Below are 19,159 nucleotides of genomic sequence, written 5' to 3' on the forward strand. Positions count from 1 at the left end.
AAACCTCCCTTCCAGCATTAAGGTCTCTAACACTCTAACAGCAATCTTCTAAAATTCTAGGATGGATGCGTTCTTATAAAAATAATTCCATTAAGCATCCCAACAAAACTGTGATCCATCAAAAATGGGGCCAAAATTTGCACACAGACTGAAAATATTGGTTAAAGCAGGAAAGAGAAAATACTCACAAGAATATACACAGGTATAAAGTTAACAAGTAAAAAACATTTTTTTTAAATTTGAAACATAAACATATGCATATATTCACCTATCTTCTGATGGAAGACTAAATGCATGTCTTTGAATTGGGATCTTCTGTGAGGATTTTGAGACATCTTCCTTACATGAAACAATAAATGTGGTACAACTTTTATAGCTTCCAATTTCCTCTCAAGTGAAACATAACTAAAACTACGATATGCATGCAAAATAAATAACACATGAAATTTGGTTAAATATATATTTTTTGCAGCTCACTTATGCATACTTAATTTAAAATAATTCTTCCAAGTTGTCCTTGTTGAGATTTCCCTAATACTCACTAAATTTCCTCACTGTCATACTTGTAGTTCATCATTTTATATAATATTGTGTTATAGAATAATAATGAGAAAAATTAGCATTCGTGGGGTGATGGTGGGGAACTGGCTTGCTTCACAATAAGCACAATATGGAGGGGGCAGAAGCAGAACTGCACCCATGTAAGTAGACACAAGCCCATTCTCAATACTAAGTCCTATAGGAATCACTCTACATTATCTACAGTTGTGTCTGTAAAGCAAAAGTAAATTCATTAAATCTAGTAAATAGAGAATAGTGATAACAGAATGGATATCAGGTTGGAAAGTGAGAGGAAGTACACAAAAATTCCTAGGAAATCTCTTTTTGCTCATTGCTTATTTTAGAGTCACAGGCGTTAACAGAGGCCATTTCTTAGCAGGGGCACTGTTTTGGTAAACAGTATTCCAAAGCTTTCCTGACCTACCTAGAAATTTGCCACCCCTCTGTCAAAGAGTTCCCAGAATAGCTCTAAAACCTTGCTTTATGGAAATATCAAAATTCCAAAAAGCAAACTGAAGGCAAACCACAGAACAATGCACAGAGGTCCACAGAAAACTCACAGAGAGTTGAAAATGTCTGCCTGGCAAAAGATTCCTTTGACACTCCATAAAGTCAGTAGAAGCCAAGAAATCTACATGGAGCACTCTTCTAGATATCCAACTTCCCCTCTACCAAAAAGACTGTGCTTCCTAGACTGAAACAAAATCTGCAAAGTTTACACTTGACATTATACCAATATGTGACTTTTCTTTGGAATCATATATATAGTCGTGTGCTGAATAATGACATTTCAGACTGCAACAGACTACACATACAACAGTGGTTGGCTAATATTATATGGTCTAGTAATTTCATAGTTGTCTTCATTTGAGGAGGTACATTCTTATGAAACCAAGGTAATTTAATTAAACATGTCTCAGAATGTATCTCTGTCATTAAGGGACTAGGAGGTGGTATTATTGGCCTGAATCTATTGAGAGCCTCCATAAAACTATACTCTTTTTCATGACCCATTTACATAAAGCTGGTCTGGACTATGTGAGTAATGAAAGGAAAGGGCAAATCTTATTTGCCACCTAAGCCAAAGCTTTTAGAATGATTACAGGTCTCCTCTGCTGCTCTTTTCTCCTCTCTCAGGAGATCAGCATGTCCTACGTAGAGGTTTCTCCCATTATCCTAGATTCTACAAAGAATCTGACACATGGGGCAGAGCCACAGCTAACAACTGAAGCCAACATGAGCAAAAAGAAGCCTTTGTTGTTATAAGCTGTTAAAACGCTGGAACTGTTTGTAACATGCCAGACTACACTGAGAACTGACTGAAGCCGTCATAAAATAAGGGAAGGAAGAGAAAGCAAAAGCAGATGATTTCAGAATTGCCATGTTCAATCACAAAAGACTTATAGACCGGTTAATCAATATAATCACTACTTTTCAGATCTGTACTTCTCAAACTATGATAATGAACCAATTACCCTGTTTTAAAACTTCAAATCTATTCTAGATTTTACATAAAATTTGGAAGATTACTTGAAAACCAAACAAAAAAAGGCTTTCAAAATTTAGGACTCAATTTTAATATTATCATTAGATTCAACAGAAATAAAATAACTCTGTCAAATCACTATCAAAACTCCAAAATACTTATTCCAATTTTTTGACAATATCATTACAAACTGTTTCCAATGCACAAACATCACACTGATCTATAGAACACACTTTAAGAAACTTTATTCAGAAATAAAATGCAGGTTAAGAACCATATAGACAAGCATAAGCCTATAATATCAGTTCTTGGGATGCTGAGGAAGGAGGATAAACAGTTCAAAGCCATTCTGGCCTTCAGAGTAAGATATTGTCTCAAAATAACAAAAAACAACAATAATAATAATGATAATAATAACAAAATAAATAAATAAAACTTTAAGAAAAGACACATGAAGGCCCTTATGATTCTTCAAACTTCTTGGTTAATGTAAAAAAGGAAAGTTATATGACAAATTTAGTTCAGAAAACACAGGTAAAAGTCCTCTGAGCATCTGTCTCACTCTGAAAAAATATCAGTAGATTCTTTTTTCTATGGGTGTAAAAATCATGGTGTAACTCCAGGCATAGTGGCCCTCCTCAGGAGGCAGAGGCAGAGGCAGACAGGCCTCTACAAGATCTAGGCCAGCCTTGCCCACTTAGTGACTTCCTAGTGGGCTGGGACTAGTAAAACCCTGTCAAAAAACAAAACAAAGCAAAACAAAAACATAGTGTAGGGGTGGGGGTGGGGGTTAGGTCAGTCTAGTTACAGACATTTTGGGTTATTTGAAAAGTACCCAGCTCCTAGAAATGGTCATTGTAAACGAAATTGATAGATGAAGTAGCTGATGGATGATGGATGATGGATGAATCTGGTTGATCAAGAGAAAGCACCAGGACAGAGATAAAACTCCAGCAGGATAGAGTTTATTAGCAAAGGAACACATGGGACAGATTCCCTTGGCAGGGGGGCGTGGGAGCGGGAGACTGTTAAAACCTTCCCTCTTTAGAAATCAAAGGGGAAGCCTGCTGTGTTGGCCAAACAGTGGAGAGAAATCTGCTTTTGACTTCAAAGACCCTCTTGGCGAGGGGGCATGGCTGCTGTGTATCTGACTCTAACCGAAATGTTATATAGAAAAAATTTTAAGTTTTAAGATTTATTTATATATTTTGTGTATGTTCGTGGACACATACCTGCAGTAGTGCACTTCTAGAGGTCAAAGGATAACTTTCAGGAATCAGTTCTTTCCTTCCACCATGTGGTTCCATGGATGGAACTCAAGTCATCAGGCTTATGCAGCAAGTGCTTTCACTGGCTGAGCCATCTTTCTGGACCCCAATTACTTTTATATTGACACATAATTTACTTTATTGCCTCTCTGTCTTACTATCAACTTGATACTAAGAAGTAGCTAGGCTTCTTCAATTATTAAGCAACCTGAGACAACAATTAGTCCCAAAATTCCTAGTATAATTTAAACATTTAATTTTCTCAAGAAGGAGTCTTCACTGTATTGCAGGTGATTCAAAGAGGTCCATCTCTTACTTTTGAAGTAGTTTCTAGTTAGCATGGGAATGTTCTCCGGGTGGTGAGAGTCTAGCTGATAATGAATCTCATGCTATTCTTTGGGTTGTTGGATCATCTGGTAGATGCTTTAAGAAGCTGCCTCTTTAGGCATAGAGTAGAGGCTCAGGCCTTTAATCTCAGCCCTCTGGAGGCAGAGGCAGATTTCTGTGAGATTGAGGCCATCCTGGTCTATATAGCAAGTAGTTTGTTACCAGGAGATGAAAAACCAACAACAACAAAAAGCTGCCTCTTTAAAAGTTAAAGAAAAGGATTGTTTCCTCTTATTTCAAATAATGAAAAATATATGTACCTTGTAAAATGTGAAGTCGTTTTTCAATTACACCTATATATAAAACATGGATGGTGAACCAGAGAGATGGCTCATCTAGTAAGGTACTTGCTGAGCAAGTCTATTTGAGTTCAATTCCAAGATTCCATGGTGGAAGGAGGAAATAAACTCCACAAAGCTGTAGTCTGACCTTCATGCAAACCACAGAATGAATGGGCCCACATTCACACATACACACATCACAGAAGAGAAACACTGAAGGAAGAGGAGAAGAAGAATTAGAGGAGGAAGGAAGAAGGAAATTAAATTTTTAAAATACAGATTGCAAAACCAAGATTTTCCTCAGTTTAGACAAAACATTTTTTTTTTTTGCAAAGCTCAAATGTCTTTGGAAATTAATATTTATTTCTTAATAAGAAAAATACACCTTTGCAAACTTATCTTCTCAACAGACATGACTATATGCAGTACAGAATGTTTCACATTTTCAAGCTGGTCAGGACCCAAAGCAACCCAGCCAGGCACTTAAGATGAAGATTATCACCTTTTCCCCACTGAGCCAGATGAGATAATGTGTTTAGAGAGCTCAACTGCATTTTCAAACTCAAAGCCTTTCTCATTTCAAACACCAACTCATAGCAATTTATTTCTTAAAAAGCATTTATAGTTCTTTTCTCAAAGCACCTTTACCTAAAATATTCTAAAGTCAGATTGTAAATAAAACAAAAAAGTGTGAATAAGCTTTGAAAATAAAATAGTATTGTCAACATTTAAACTGATTAGAAAAAATATAAGACTATGCTAAAGTATTCTAATCATAGGTATAATTTTCCATAATACAGAATTAAAGTCTGCATATGCTGTTTTTCATACTGAGAACTGAACTTAGAGCTTCACACATGCTAGACAGGTACTCTACCACTAGGCTATATCCTCAGCCCTTTACATATTTATTTATTCATTTTACCTTGAGAGTTGAACTTGTGATACTCCTGCCTCAGTCTTCCAGGTAGCCAGGATTCAGGGCTTATATCATAAGTCCTAAGTTTAATTTATTGTTTAATTTAAATTCTACACATTCTTTAACAATTTAAATTTAACTATAAATTTTTAACACTTTAAATTTAACTGTAACACTTTAAATTTCAAGCTAATCACTTAGATAAAAAGTGAATGAAGAAAAACCTCCTTTGTCAAGTCAACTCAATAGTAAATTTCCATTAGCAGAAAGAAGGTAGTTTGTTGCTGGTTCTTAAATGACTGCTTTATATTATCTCTGGAGGGTAGAAAAGAGATGTACACAAAAGTATTCTTTAATTTCCATGATGACAGCCTAAGCCAAATTATTTTTTTAATCCATGAAAATAGGTAAAAAAGCAATATATTCTTTAGGTGATATTTCAACATATATTTAAAAGTTAAACCCCTGATACACTACAGAACAAAGAAAAAAACACAGTACTTTAAACTTTTAATTTCTCTAAAATATTGTCTGTTCTTAACTATATCCCAACATAATTTCATGTACCTTAAGCTTTCCTACTATAAAGGAAAAACAAAGACTCACTGATAAATCTGATAATCCTCATGGCCTTGTGCTGGTTAGTTTTTGTCAACTTCATACAAGCTAGAGTTATCTGCGGAGAGAAAACCTCAACTGAGGAAATACCTCCATCAAACAGGTCTATGGACACTCAGGAAAGCATTTTCTGGATTGCTGATTAATAAAGAAGGGCCCAGTCCACTGTGAATTGTGCCATCCCTTGGCATGTGGGCCTGGACTGTATAAGTAGTCAAACAAGCCAGAGGGGACAAGCCAACAGACAGTAAGCTGTCTTCCTCTGTGGTCTCTACTTCAGTTCCTACATCCAAGTTCTGTCTTGATCTCCTGCTCTAACTTCCTTTAATGTTGGATTGTGACATTTGGGAGTTGTAAAACTAAATTAAACCATTTACTCCCCAAATTGATTTTGGTCAGATTTTTATCACAACAACAAAAAAATTAATTATTACAGGTCTTTATATTAAATAATCATTGATTGAATGCTATCTCCAGGATAGGTAATAATTTAAAAATTGGGCAATACACTTTTAAAAAAGGTGGGATTTTAAAAGTTAACTGAACAGAAAAAGAGAAAATCAGCATAGGACTTCTTCACATTAAAAATAAGGACTACAGGGGTTGGAGCAAGATCTCAGCAAGTAAAGGTGCATGCCATCAAGCCTGAAATCCACACGGTAGAAAGTACCAACTCTCATAGATTGTCCTCTGACCTCCACACACACCATGGGCAAGCACACATATACTCATATACACACAAAAATATAAATAACAATAAAAACCTTTGAAAAAGTCATATGGAAACCTACTACTATAAGGCTTCCTATAACATATTATACAAAAAGAGTTTAAATGGAGTTACAGTATTAACAGGTGTCAATACCCTGCCACCAGACATGAGAGGCTATCAAATAAAAGGCCTAATGCCAGGACTGGGTTGTCTGTTTTAGAACTGTTTGTCACTGGAGGTCCCACAGACCCTTAAACATTATAGGCTATTACCATTGCTCTTGGATACCATCTACCTCCAGAATTTTATGATAAGACCCTATTGCTGAAGAAGTGACATAGAACAGGGAGAAATCAAGCTTGTACTGACCTGGAAGCTTTGTCCCTACTAGCTAGCTTTCACAGTACAGGAAGGCACTGTGCAAACTACAAGAGGAGGAAAGTGTTCGACAATGTTATCCATCTCTGAACCCTGCAAGCTAAAATAACAAGTGTTCTGGCAACATATGCCATTAGTGTACTAGTGGCACTAATGTTATGGGAGAAACCGATCACTTTCTGATTGGATTTAAGACCTGCTCTACAAGACAGAACACATGCCTGGCTCCATAATCAGGGTCAAGAATATGTAGCTAGAAAGATAATATCCCCTAGGGAAGAACCTATTATTAGTCTACTAAATAAACAGTTTTAAAATGAGTCCTGGTGACTTATTAAAATGTCCATTCAGTAGCCAGGAGTGGTGGTGCATGCCTTTAATCCAGCAGGAGGAAAATCACTGTGAGATCAAGGCTGGCCTGTTCTACATAGTGAGTCCCAGAGCAGCAGGCCAGCTGTGGCTATGACCAATGGTAATTAACACAGAGACACAAAACTGTTCTCCATGCAGAGAATAAGAGATTACTGAGTGCTCAGCCTCAAATGGGACAATAATATTACACTCTCTCCTCCTAAGGCTCTAGGTTCATGTCAGGAGAAATAGACAAAAAGATTGCGAGAGTCAGAGGCAGTGGATAACTATAATGAAAGTGTTTTTTAAACACAATAGGGGAGTTGCACATATGAACTCATTGTGGTTGTGAAAGCACATACAAAGACCTAGACAATATCAAACCAGAAAAGTCTACCATAGGGAAGAGATAATCACAAAGCTCCATCCCTAAATGAGGAGCTATACTGGCAAGTGATAACTGCTAAGAGAGGAAGACTCAGTTTTCATTAAGGGTAGGGCACCTAGTAAGACAACCAGGTTCCAGTGGATGGCCCTGCCTGAAGGTGTGCATGGGTAGTAGAAACTGCTCTGGTTGGGGATGGTAAGAAGTTAGGTGTGGATCTGGGAAGTGATAGAAGGAAGAATAGGGGGTGAATAGAATCAGAACGCATTCTTCAAATTTTTCAAAGAAAAAATTAACAAGCAAATAAATAAATATATTTTTTAATATGGACCACAAAATTTTAAATTCATTTTTTATAAAAATTATTGTACTTTACTATTTAAGCATTAAACTCAAATATAGTACTTTCAAATTTTTAATTGCATTCTTCAAATACCACTGGCATTTTTAATAAATGAGCGTTAGTAGTAATCATTCATACCAAATCTAGTTTTCATAGTTATTTGCTATATTTTATTATTTATAAAAATTATTCTGTGTGTTTGATCATAAATATGGCAGAGAGAAAAACCAATACAGGTATCACATTTTAGTTCAGATTCCTGTATTAGTTTTGGTATTGGTGCTGGATAGCTTTGGTTGTCAACTTGACACATCTGGGAAGAGGGAACCTCAACTGAGGAACTTCCTCCACTGGATTGGCCTGTGGGGCATTTTCTTGATTACTGAGTGATGTGGGAGTTCCCAGCCCACTGTGGCACCCCCTGGGCAGGTGGTCCTTGGTTGTATAAGAAAGCAGACTGAGTACAGGCCAGAGGAGCAAGCCAGTAAGCAGCAATCCTCCATGGTCTCTACTTTGGTTCCTGCCCTGAGCTCATGACCTGTCTTCCCTCCATAATGAACCGTAAGCTGAAGGTGAAATAAACCCTGTCCTCCCCAACCTGGTTTTTGTCAGTGTTTTGTTACAACAATAGAAGCAAACTAAAATAAATAGTATCTTCATATATAAAAATTTAATGGGCCAGCATAATGGTTCAATAGGTAAGGTGTGTGCAGCCAAGCCTGAAAACCTAAGATCAATCCTCAAAACTCACATGTGGAAGAAGAACCGATTCCTGCAAATTTCCCTCTGACTTCCACAAGTGTGGCATTATGCACATACACCCATACACATGCATAACCACACACACACACAAAAAGAAAGAATTTAACTTGATTCTCTTAATAACCACAGTATAATAAATGGAAATAAAAAGAAATAACATAATTGAATGCCAGGCTGTGAATACAGCTCAGTGGTACAGCAACTACCTGGCATGTGTTATGATGGATGTTGAATTCTCAGCATTAAAAATGGAAAAAAACAGCTGGGCATGGTGGTGCATGCCTTTAATCCCAGCATTCAGGAGGCAGAGGCAGGCGAGTCTCTGTGAGTTCAAGGCCAGCCTGGTCTACAAAGTGAGTTCCAGGACAGCTGGGGCTACAGGGATACCCTGTCTCAAAAAGACCACAAAAAAAAAAAAAAGGAAAAAACAAACAAACAAACCGAAAGCCAATAAGAGATCCAGTATCTAAAGTGGTCATTGAGAACTTGAAATGAGGTTGATAAATGCAACTGTCAAACAGAATTTTACATTAATTTCATTTTATGACTTTATTACATTTAATATGTAAAACTGTTGGTTACATGAAATTTTTAATTTAAGTTGGAAAAGTTCTGCATATATGAATCTATTCTTTTTTTTTAAACTTTTACAAAAACTTTATTGAGAATTTCATACATGCATATAGGTGTTTTTATCAAATCCATGCCCACTCCTTTCCTTCCAATACCTCCCATATCTCCCCATCACAGTTTTCTTTTTCTTTTCTTTGTTTTCTTCTTATATTTATTTATTTTATGGGCTTTTGGGTACTCTAACATTCCCCCCTCTGAAGAGGTAACCCTAAAATCTTTTAAGGATTAGATACAAGCTCCCAAATACTTTTGACAATTTTGCTACATCAAAATATATGCTAAGTATTACACATGAAAATATAGCAACTGCAATCCAGTTTGCCATAGCCAGATTTCAAAGACATAGTACAACGGAATGAAAATATCAGCAATTTTTATCACCATTATATGTTAATTTGGCAATATTTTTACCCGTTGGTTTATAAAATCTGTTATTAAAACTCATTAACTGTTCTTTTACTTCACAGCATAACTGCAAATTGTGAATGATATAAGTGGAATGCATTTTATTTCTCCTGAGAGTAATGCCTTAGATAATATAGGTAAAATTAGAACTTTGGTTAAATTCTTTGAGATATAATTTACTTGCAGAAAAATCTACTCTATTTATATAGACCTATATATTTAGATTAATAGATATAGTTACATAACCACCACAACAACCAGGGTTTAAAGAACTTCCTTCATTCCAAACAGTTCCCTCATGCTTATTTATATTACTCCACTGTCATCAATTCCTGACAACACATATATTTCCTATCCCGATAGATATGCCATTTCCACCTGTCTAAAATTAGATAACAGAGCTTGCAAACTTTTTAGTCTGCTGTGCTGGATCGGTTTAGTTGACAACTTGACACACCTGGTTGTCAAGAGAGGCCTGAGGTACTGTCTCTACTAAGTTGGCCTATGGCCAAGACTATGGGACATTTTTTGACTGCTGAGTGATGTGGGAGGGCCCAGTACACTGTGGGTAGTGTTGAGCAGAGGCTGGGAGAAGCAAGCCAGTACACAGCAATCCTCCATGGGTCTGCACCCCAGGTTCCTGCCCTGAACTGTGCTGTAAATCAATTAAACCCTTTCCTCCCCAAGTTGGTTTTGGTCAGTAATTTCGCACAGCAACTGAAGGAAAATTAAGATATTTGACAATATCAAATTTTAAGTAGCATACACCTCTATTGTGGTAAAGATTTATAACCATTTTCAGATTTATTTTCTCGTTTCAACAATGTCTATTTTAGCCAGTTATTCTACTTTCAAAACAAAGCTTTATTCCCTGTCATAGCATGGTTATTACTTACCCTCCTACAATAAAATGTAGCAGGTTATATTAAAGATATTTATGTAGGCCCTTCCATACTAGACTATAACTAAGAAGTCTGATTTTTTGAAATTAGTTTTTTCTGTAGTGTTTACTCTGTCTAGTGCAGGGAATCATGTAAATGGCAAATGAAAAGGAAGATAAGAGAAAAATGACAAAGAATAACAACATCTGAGTTCCCAAGGACACTATCTAGTAGACTGGTGTCAACTTTTATGGAAAACTCACAAAGGGTGTAAGGCTGAAGGAGATCAAGAAAAGTGATGCCAGCTCGGCATCTGCAGGTGCTCCTGGGAAGATCTATGTCACGATGCTGACCAAAATTGCTATCTGTGTATTAGAGCATAGCAACAAAGCTGAGTGTATTTGCAATACTCCTACCAACAGTATCATTCTCGTGTTGTTACTGCTAATATATGATATTATAGTTAATAATGCTTGAACATATTGTATCACATTACAGTACATGAAGTAAAACATTTAATGACAGTAAAAAACCCATGGCAGTAACTGAAAAGTCAGGCATCTATTTGAATCAGTAATCTATAATTTAATGTGCAAAATAAGTCTGTAATAGACAAATAAAATACTAATGTCTTCAATGCTTTCAAAATACTTACTGAAGTCACCAGTAAGAAAAACTCCTTCTGCCCCTGGGGCCCATTCTTTGCAGTATAAGCCACCATCAGTACATCTATGGATGCCAAATGACTCATAGCCTCTGGAAAACTTATCGATACCACCTTCATTCTCTCCAATGCTGCTCAAAAACTGGTTAAACTTCTTATACCTTCAAAAAAGTACAAAAGAAAATAAGTATAAAATTTACATTTCAAAAACATGCTAGAAGTAGTAGTATAATTAGTCTTATGATCAAAAAGACATAATTAAAGAGAAATAATACAAATAAGTTCATTTATTGGTAGCAACTACTGGTAGGATTTTAGAACACTTTTTTTATTTTTATTACATTTCAAAAATTGTATTTAATTTTGGGGTATGCATGCCATAGTAGGCTTGTGGAGGGAGGTTAGTGGACTATGTGGGAGTGGGTTCTATCTTTCCACCATGCAGGGCTGGGAATCAAACAAACTCAGGGAGTCATGCTTGGTGGCAAGTGCTTTCTACCACTTGAGCTGGTATATAAAAAGAAACCAAACTATTCCAACAAACAATGTTTACAGTTTAAAGCATTTTGATATAAAGTTTGATGGTTGTGTCGCTCTGTGGTTCCTTAAATGGCAGCATAGTTGCAACTCCCATGTCAAAAGAGTGCATTGAAGAGAACTGCTATATCTCTCCCTCTGACTCCTAAGAAAATGAAAATAGTCAAAATCATCAAGAAAAATAAAATTACCCTGCAGCAGTTTCACAAAAATGTCCTACCATGGGCCAGACAGTGAATGTTTAAGGCTTAGGCAGCTCTCTCACAACTACTCAACTGTGTCTGAAGTAGAAAAGGCCACAGCAACATGTTAATAAATGGGTGTGGCTATGTACCAATAACCTGTATGTACAAAACCACATGAAGATAGGAAGGATAGGTTGTAGTTTGTGTAGGCTTGCCCTAAAGAATCTGAGTAGGCATGAACATATTTCACATCGAATTACAAAAGCCAGTAGCAACAAAACAAAATTGAAGCTTCCCAAGCAGACACCAGCACAGCACGCACACAGCTGATTCTCATCCTCCCCTAGTTCTCCAGGATTCCAAGGTTCAGTACTGGTGCATTAATAACAAAAGCAATCCAACCAACAAACCTACTTACTTCATCTTCAATAATTAATTCTTATATGTGGGGAGAAGTGAACTAAAGGAAACAAATAATCAAGCAAAAGAAATAAACCATGAAGCTGGTGGTCTAGGTCAAAAGTGAAGGTGCCAGAGTTTTGAGACGTAATGGACAATTGCCATAAATTTCTCTGTAGCACCTCCTGAAAATCTCGGGGTCGGTAGAGACAATGAAATTCCCAGAAAGACTGAATGAATTTATGGAGATACTGAGGGGGACATGAAAAATTTGAGAAGCTGAGTAATAAATACCTGAGCAGCAAATGAATTTTTTTTTAAATCCAACAATATTAAAACTAAGATACTATATAACAAATCACAGAATGAGAAGTCAAATGTAAATGAAGACCTCAAGAAAGAAATAGGGGGCCGCAGAATAGGAGATGGGTCAGTGGGTAAAGAAGCTTACTGACAAGCCTATCGACTTGAGTTTAATCCCAGGAACCAACATGGTAGAAGAACAGAATGAATTCCTGTACACTGTCTTCTAACCTTCACAGATGCGAAAGCGCACGCGCGCACGCACACACACACACACAAACACACACACACACAATAAACATAAAAATAGAAAAGAAACAAATCATTAGAAAACAATGCACAGGAGCTGGAGAAATGGCTCAGAGGTTAAAAGCACTGATTGCTCTTGTGAAGCACATGGTTTCAATTCCGAGCCCTCATATGGTGGCTGAAAAACATCTGTAAATCCAGTTCAAGGGAAATCCAATGCCCTCTTCTGACCTCCATGGACATTGCCAGACACGGGTACACTTACACACATGCAGGGAATACATTCATACACATAAAATAAAAATAAATAAAATATTTTAAAAAAGAAAAAGAATGGATAGTTGCTAGAGAGATGGCTCAGTGTTTAAGAGCACTGGCTGCTCTTTCAGAGTACCTGGTTCAAGTCCCAGCAATCAGATGGTGGCTAACAACTCTCCTTAACTCCACAACTCCGGTTCCAGGGGAATCTGATGCCCTCTTCTGACTTCCAAGAGCATTGCACAAGGGTGCATTTACATATCTGCAGGCAATACACTCATACATATTAAATAAAAATAATAAAAATTAAAAATATATATATACAATTTATTCTAAATAAATTAGAAGAAGCAGTCATGTCTAATTTGCACTGCACTATCAAGGACTAGACACTGATTTGTTGGATATGCTAAATGGGATAATAAAATTATTGTCACAAATTACTACTTTTTTATTTTGCTATACATTTTTTAAAAATATTTTATTACTTATATTTTATGTGTATGCATGTATTGCCTGCATGAAGGTAAGTGCACCTGCGTCGTGCATTGCCTGCAGAGGACAGAAGAGACTGATCAGATGCCCTAGAACTGGACAGTTGTTAGCTGCCATGTAGGTGCTGGGATACTAACCCAGGTCTTCTGCAAGAACAGTCAATGTTCTTAACCTCTGCACTATCTCTCCAGCCCCATGCTATACATTTTTATTAAAACTTTATATTTAGAAAATAAAATAAAAAACTTAAATTATAACAAGTGAACAATTGGAAAGTAAAATTAGAAAAAAAAATTGATGATTAAAGGGAAACTTCAGCATCCAAAATAGACAAAGATGATCCAAAGAGGGGTAGCTGGTGACTCTGAAAAACAGAACTAAATAAAGAGAAATAAGACCTGGAAAACTGGAATATTTTCCTAAGGAATTAAGCCCACCTACAAAAAAGGAGCGTCTTATATGTTATGCTTTGAATCTAAAATGTTCCCCACAAGCTCATCTGTTAAAGGCTTGATCCCTTCAGGAGCTGGTAGTGCTATTCTGAGAAACAGAGAAGAGGACATAGCTAGAGGAAGGGGAAGGGGAGGGGCCTTTGCAGCTACTCCTTATTCCAGTCCTCTTTCAGCATCTCTGCTTCCTGAGTGCCATGACTCCACCATACAGTCTCACTATCATGATAGTCTGCCTCATTTCAGCCTATAAACAATGGACCCAAACACAGGCTCTTGCAACTGCCTTGGTGGCCCACCAAAACTAGATGGTAAGACCCTATTGCTGAAGACAAACACTCTAATTACAGAAAATGTATACATCAAGCAGGAACTTTGTTGGAAGCTTCCTCTCAGATGGTTAGATTTTATAGGGCAGGAAAGTACTAGGCAGGCTGCTAGGGTTAAAAAAAAAAAAAGTAATCAACAATATTACTTTCTGTGGACTCTGCTTGCTACACAACCTATGTAGGTGATGTATCTATCTGGTGTAACAAAGCTAAATTTCTGAGGCCTGCTCTCTTGGAGGGAATCCACACCTGGTATTGATAACCTGGTCAAAAGTTTGTGGTTGTGGAAGACACAAACTACAGCAGAGGAGCTACTGCTGCTGTTTTGCTAAATAGACATCAAATTGCCTTCTAAATATTTATGTTTAAACCTACAGATTAATGCTGCATGAACTTTGGTCATAGCTTTATTTTACAGTGGACAATGGTTACTTCAGAACACTGAATGCAACAAGAAAAAGAAAAATTGCATTGAGATTCAGTACCAGTCCACCATAAGCTGGAGCCTCTTTCACAGCTGCAGACAGCTCAGTGCTACAATTGTGCTGGCTTTACCCAACCAGAAAGGATTTGAGACATTCTTACAAAGTTACCTTAATTTAAACATTGGCACCTACTTCAAAATACTTAAAATACTGACCTAGAAAAACAAATCATGTTAAGGTACTAGTATAATACCTTAAAAACTCTTAAAAAGCCATGAGAATAGTTTTTTTTTATTTGTTTTTTTTTTGTTTTGTTTTGTTTTTTTAGTATCTTCCAGATCTACTTGTTACATTTACTTTATTTTATTAGGCTTTTTTCATATTAAATGGAATAAGTAATATCATTCAATAAAATGATCAAATAGTATGGAACAACTGACAAAGAAATCAAGACTTAGGAAAAAACATCAAATATATCATAATTTAAAGAAAATTACTGATCTATATTTAGGAAGTTAAATAAATGTAACAATTTTATTGTCAATCTAGGTAAAATAATTTTAAAACATGCATTTAAGATGTAAGCTTAAAAATCATTCTTAAAATGTTTCATAAGACTGTGTTCAAATGTTCCATTTAGTAAAGTTTCAATTGAAACAGGATTATAGCATTCTATTACTTTCACTAAATATCTTGACTTCCCTCAAGGTCAGCTCTGTAGCTTCTGATATAGGAATACACTTTCCACTTTGAAATCACTGTGGCTCAGAAAAGAAAATGCCTGAGGGTGCAGCAAGCTCATCCAGCCTGTGCCCTCTCTGGCTACAGTCATCTCTCTTAATATTTTATTATGAATTTATAGGATAGTTATAAACTAGGTCAAATTTTTAATACCAAAAACATATTCTAAACTTATATGAGATCAAAAATTTTGAACATACATTAAGAATTGATGCAAATATTATCAGATGCAATCTACATTAGTTAACCTTTTTTATAAAGGGAAAAGTAAAGATATATAAATATGTATTATTCAAGGTCAGAAGATAAAAGCAATAGGGATATCTCATCACTAATGGAAAAAAAAAAAGGTATATTACAGTAAAATCTCAAAAGTCATCTCTTCCTTAAAAGGAAATCTTTTATGCTTTACTCTTAAGGCTATTATTCATATAATTAGGAATATCTGTGTTGGATAATAATAGCTTTGTCCCTAGAAATAAGCAGTACAGGCTAGTTCTTCCAGACAGTCTATGTGACATTAAATAAGTCACTTAAAGCTCCTTTCTCTTGTTTTTCTCCAAGTTAAATGGAAAGAAACTTCATAGGTCAAGGGGAATCAATAAAGGCACAGCAGGATCCTTCCAACAGTACCAGCAAGTACTCAGTAGATACCTGCTGTGACTGTCCTCCACAAGGAAATGGTAGCACTTTACTAGTCTTTTAAATGTACCACTTTCCTTTTACTTATAACACTCACTTAATTTTTAATGTACATGTTAATCATTACGGAACATTTATGTTTTATTTCAAAATTCCAAAGGTATAAGAGAATCCTTTTCATTTATTCCTCACTATGACACAGTCATGCCAACAAATGATGTGCACTAGGTATTACATAATAGCTGTAATATACAGGTTATAGAAAAACTGGATGAAAATTAAGTAGACTGAATTGACCTAGAGGGAGACTATTATAAGAAAGTAAGGGAGTTACAAATGAAGGAAAAAAAATGAAGCAGGTCAAAATCTTTGTTCTTGTATAAGATGACCCACCCATCCTAGATCCTACATCAGACCTGGAGCTCATTTTAAGAAAGGGTTGTGAAAGTCAGAGATATGTCACACAAGATGGATCATGTCTTACCTGGAAATATCTTGAATGTAGAATCCATTCTTAAGTACTCATGAGTGAACTTAAAATCCAAGAAACTGCTTGAGGAATTTCCTTCCTAGCTATCTTAGTTTATGAGAGTTGGATCAAAAAAGAGCACTATGAAGATTAAAGTTGGAGCCAAAGGCATGTGCTGAAAGACAGGCTCTCTTTGATAAAGAGGTTGGAGCCATTAAGTAGAGATGCCAAGAGATTTGTACTTAAACAATGGAAAGTGTACCCTCAGGACATGATCATACCCAGCTAAGCCTCCAATTTGAGAAAGGAAAAAGCCGAAGGAGGTTCCTAATCCTAGAAAACTTCTATGGACCAGAGATGCTGCTAATGTGGATGAAATGGGCAGGGGACCATCTCAGGCTGGCAGGCAAACTTAGCAGTGATGTTAATGTGATGCTGGCAGTAGGGGCTTGAAAGATGCAAGAGTGAAGAGGATATGCATTCATCCTAGTTTAATACAACCACTAAGGCCAGGCAGTGTGCAGCAGGGATGATCCTGCATAAAGAAAACCATCACATGAAGCTGTGAAGATGAAGCCTGGTTGGCAGTGGAGATCCCAAGACATTGGAGATGCTAGAGTCCTGAGGCATCTGCCAAGGAGAGCTGCATACAGGGAGTGGTACCAGTCCAAAAGAGAGATTTGTGTTGCACATAGTAAAGCTGGGGATGCTAAGTCATCTAAGCCCTTTGGAGTAAAGTACCAGAAGTCAGCCATGGAGCTACTGGATGTGGTGTTTGCCCTGCTGGGTTTCGGTCTTGTTTTGGTCCTGTATTTCTTCACTATGCTCCACTCCTATCTTTTGGAATGGGTATATTCAGTTCCATTGTATGCTGAAAGTGTAATTTGTCTTTTCATTTTACAGGAGCTACCAGTTAAGAGATTGTCTTGATTCAGAGACTTTGGACTGTGGACTTCTGAATAGTACTGAGACTGGTCAAGACTATGGAGACTTTTGAAGGTGACTAAATACATTTTGTATTTTATGTGGTCATGAGCCTACAGGGTCAGGGAGTGGAATGTGGTGGTTTGAACAAGAATGTCCCCCATGGGCTCCAAATATTTGGACACTTGGCCCCCAGTTTATGGCACTGTTTGGAAAGGGTTATGGAACCCTTAAGAGCTGTGGCCATGCTGGAAGAAGCACATCAGTAGGGGCTGGCTTTGAGAGTTCTTAAGCCCTGTCAGATATCTTGGCTCTTTCACTCTCTACTTCCTGTGCCTGCTTGAAGATGTGATCACTGGGCTTTCTGCTCTAGCCACCTCTGTTACCATGCCTCCCCATCATTATGGACTCTAATCCCGTTGGAATCATACACCAAATAAACTCCTCCTTCTGTAAGTTGCTGTGGTCATGGCGTTTTGTCACAGCAACAGAAAAGTAACTAATATAGTATGTCAATCAATTCAAATTAATTAGCACTGAATTACAATTTTAAAAAACTAGCCTTTATTTTTCTAGCTGAAAGTCCACAACTGGATAGCCAGCTAATCTGGTGGCAAAAGAAGGTATTTTTCAAAGTTTTTAGCTTTGATAAGTTAACATAGCCATCTTCACCTTGTAGCAAGCTCCTCCCCTCTCTTCTTACACAGGCATTAATGCAATCATGAGGAGTACCCCTTATGAATTAATTACCTCCCAAATGACTTGTTTCCAAATATCTTTATCTGAATTATGAGAGGATACACTCAATCCGTTGCATGACAGAAAGTGTGCAGAAAAATAAGTATCTTAGTAAGAAATTTTGCCTAAAACAGAAAGAAGGAGGAGCCGGAGAGATGGCTCAGTGGTTAAGAGCACTGAATGCTCTTGCAGAGGACCCGGGTTCGACACAGGTGTACTTACACACATTCCGGCATAATACTCATACACATAAAATAAATATAATAAATAAAATACTTTTAAAAAAGAAAGAAATAGGAAAGAAGTGTAGTCTTCAGATAATTTCCTTACCCTTCTTCCTTGAGTCCTGTATAACCATACAACCAGCTACATAAGGAATATCTTTGCCCTAAGAAATAAATTCATCACCTTTGGTGTGTATAACAAGATCAAATGTGTGGATCTACACAGGTTAATAACAAATCAGGAGATGTGATGACCCAGTGAAGACACAATCTGTTTCCAGGAGCCAAACGTACCCTCTCAACAACCATGGCTACTGAAGACTAATGCAAATGACTCTGTTCTATCTATATCTACTCTGAAGGCTGAGAAAGAATAAGCAGTGGATGATTAATCTCCATTCTCTCATTTCCATCGAACCTGACAGTGCTGGAAATGACTGTTTCTAACTCAAATAGTTTTCATCAATAGAGCAATTCTTATTAATATTTATACTATAAGATTTAGGGTACAAATTAAAAGAGTGTTTCATGTGTGGAATTAGTCTGAGACTAATTAGAATGTGAAACTGATCGGATAGAAGGCACGGTAGAGCATCATCAAGGAGACTTGAGAAGGAGGCAGGTGTCTACTGCCAGGGCTTTATACACTGACCTGAAATTTTTCACTAAATGATCTAGAATCTCAGATTCCTCACTTATAAAAAGAGAATGAGACTATCATTGATGTCAGGTTGTTGTACACACATATCATATATATA

The 19,159-nt window shown here is 36.7% G+C and overlaps 1 protein-coding gene across 1 annotated transcript in view; it reads right to left on the minus strand.

Annotated features, from left to right (window-relative positions):
* The window catches only part of Gbe1 (1,4-alpha-glucan branching enzyme 1), a 300,252-nt gene that overhangs the window by 234,995 nt on the left and 46,098 nt on the right, over positions 1-19,159 (minus strand). Inside the window, exon 2 of the mRNA XM_008832224.3 lies at positions 11,026-11,195. Coding sequence (XP_008830446.1) covers positions 11,026-11,195 — 170 coding nt within the window. The remainder of the gene's footprint in view (positions 1-11,025; positions 11,196-19,159) is intronic.

This window comes from Nannospalax galili, unplaced genomic scaffold (assembly GCF_000622305.1).
Source record: "Nannospalax galili isolate Female #2095 unplaced genomic scaffold, S.galili_v1.0 scaffold293, whole genome shotgun sequence".
NCBI classification, from domain to species: Eukaryota; Metazoa; Chordata; class Mammalia; order Rodentia; family Spalacidae; genus Nannospalax; species Nannospalax galili.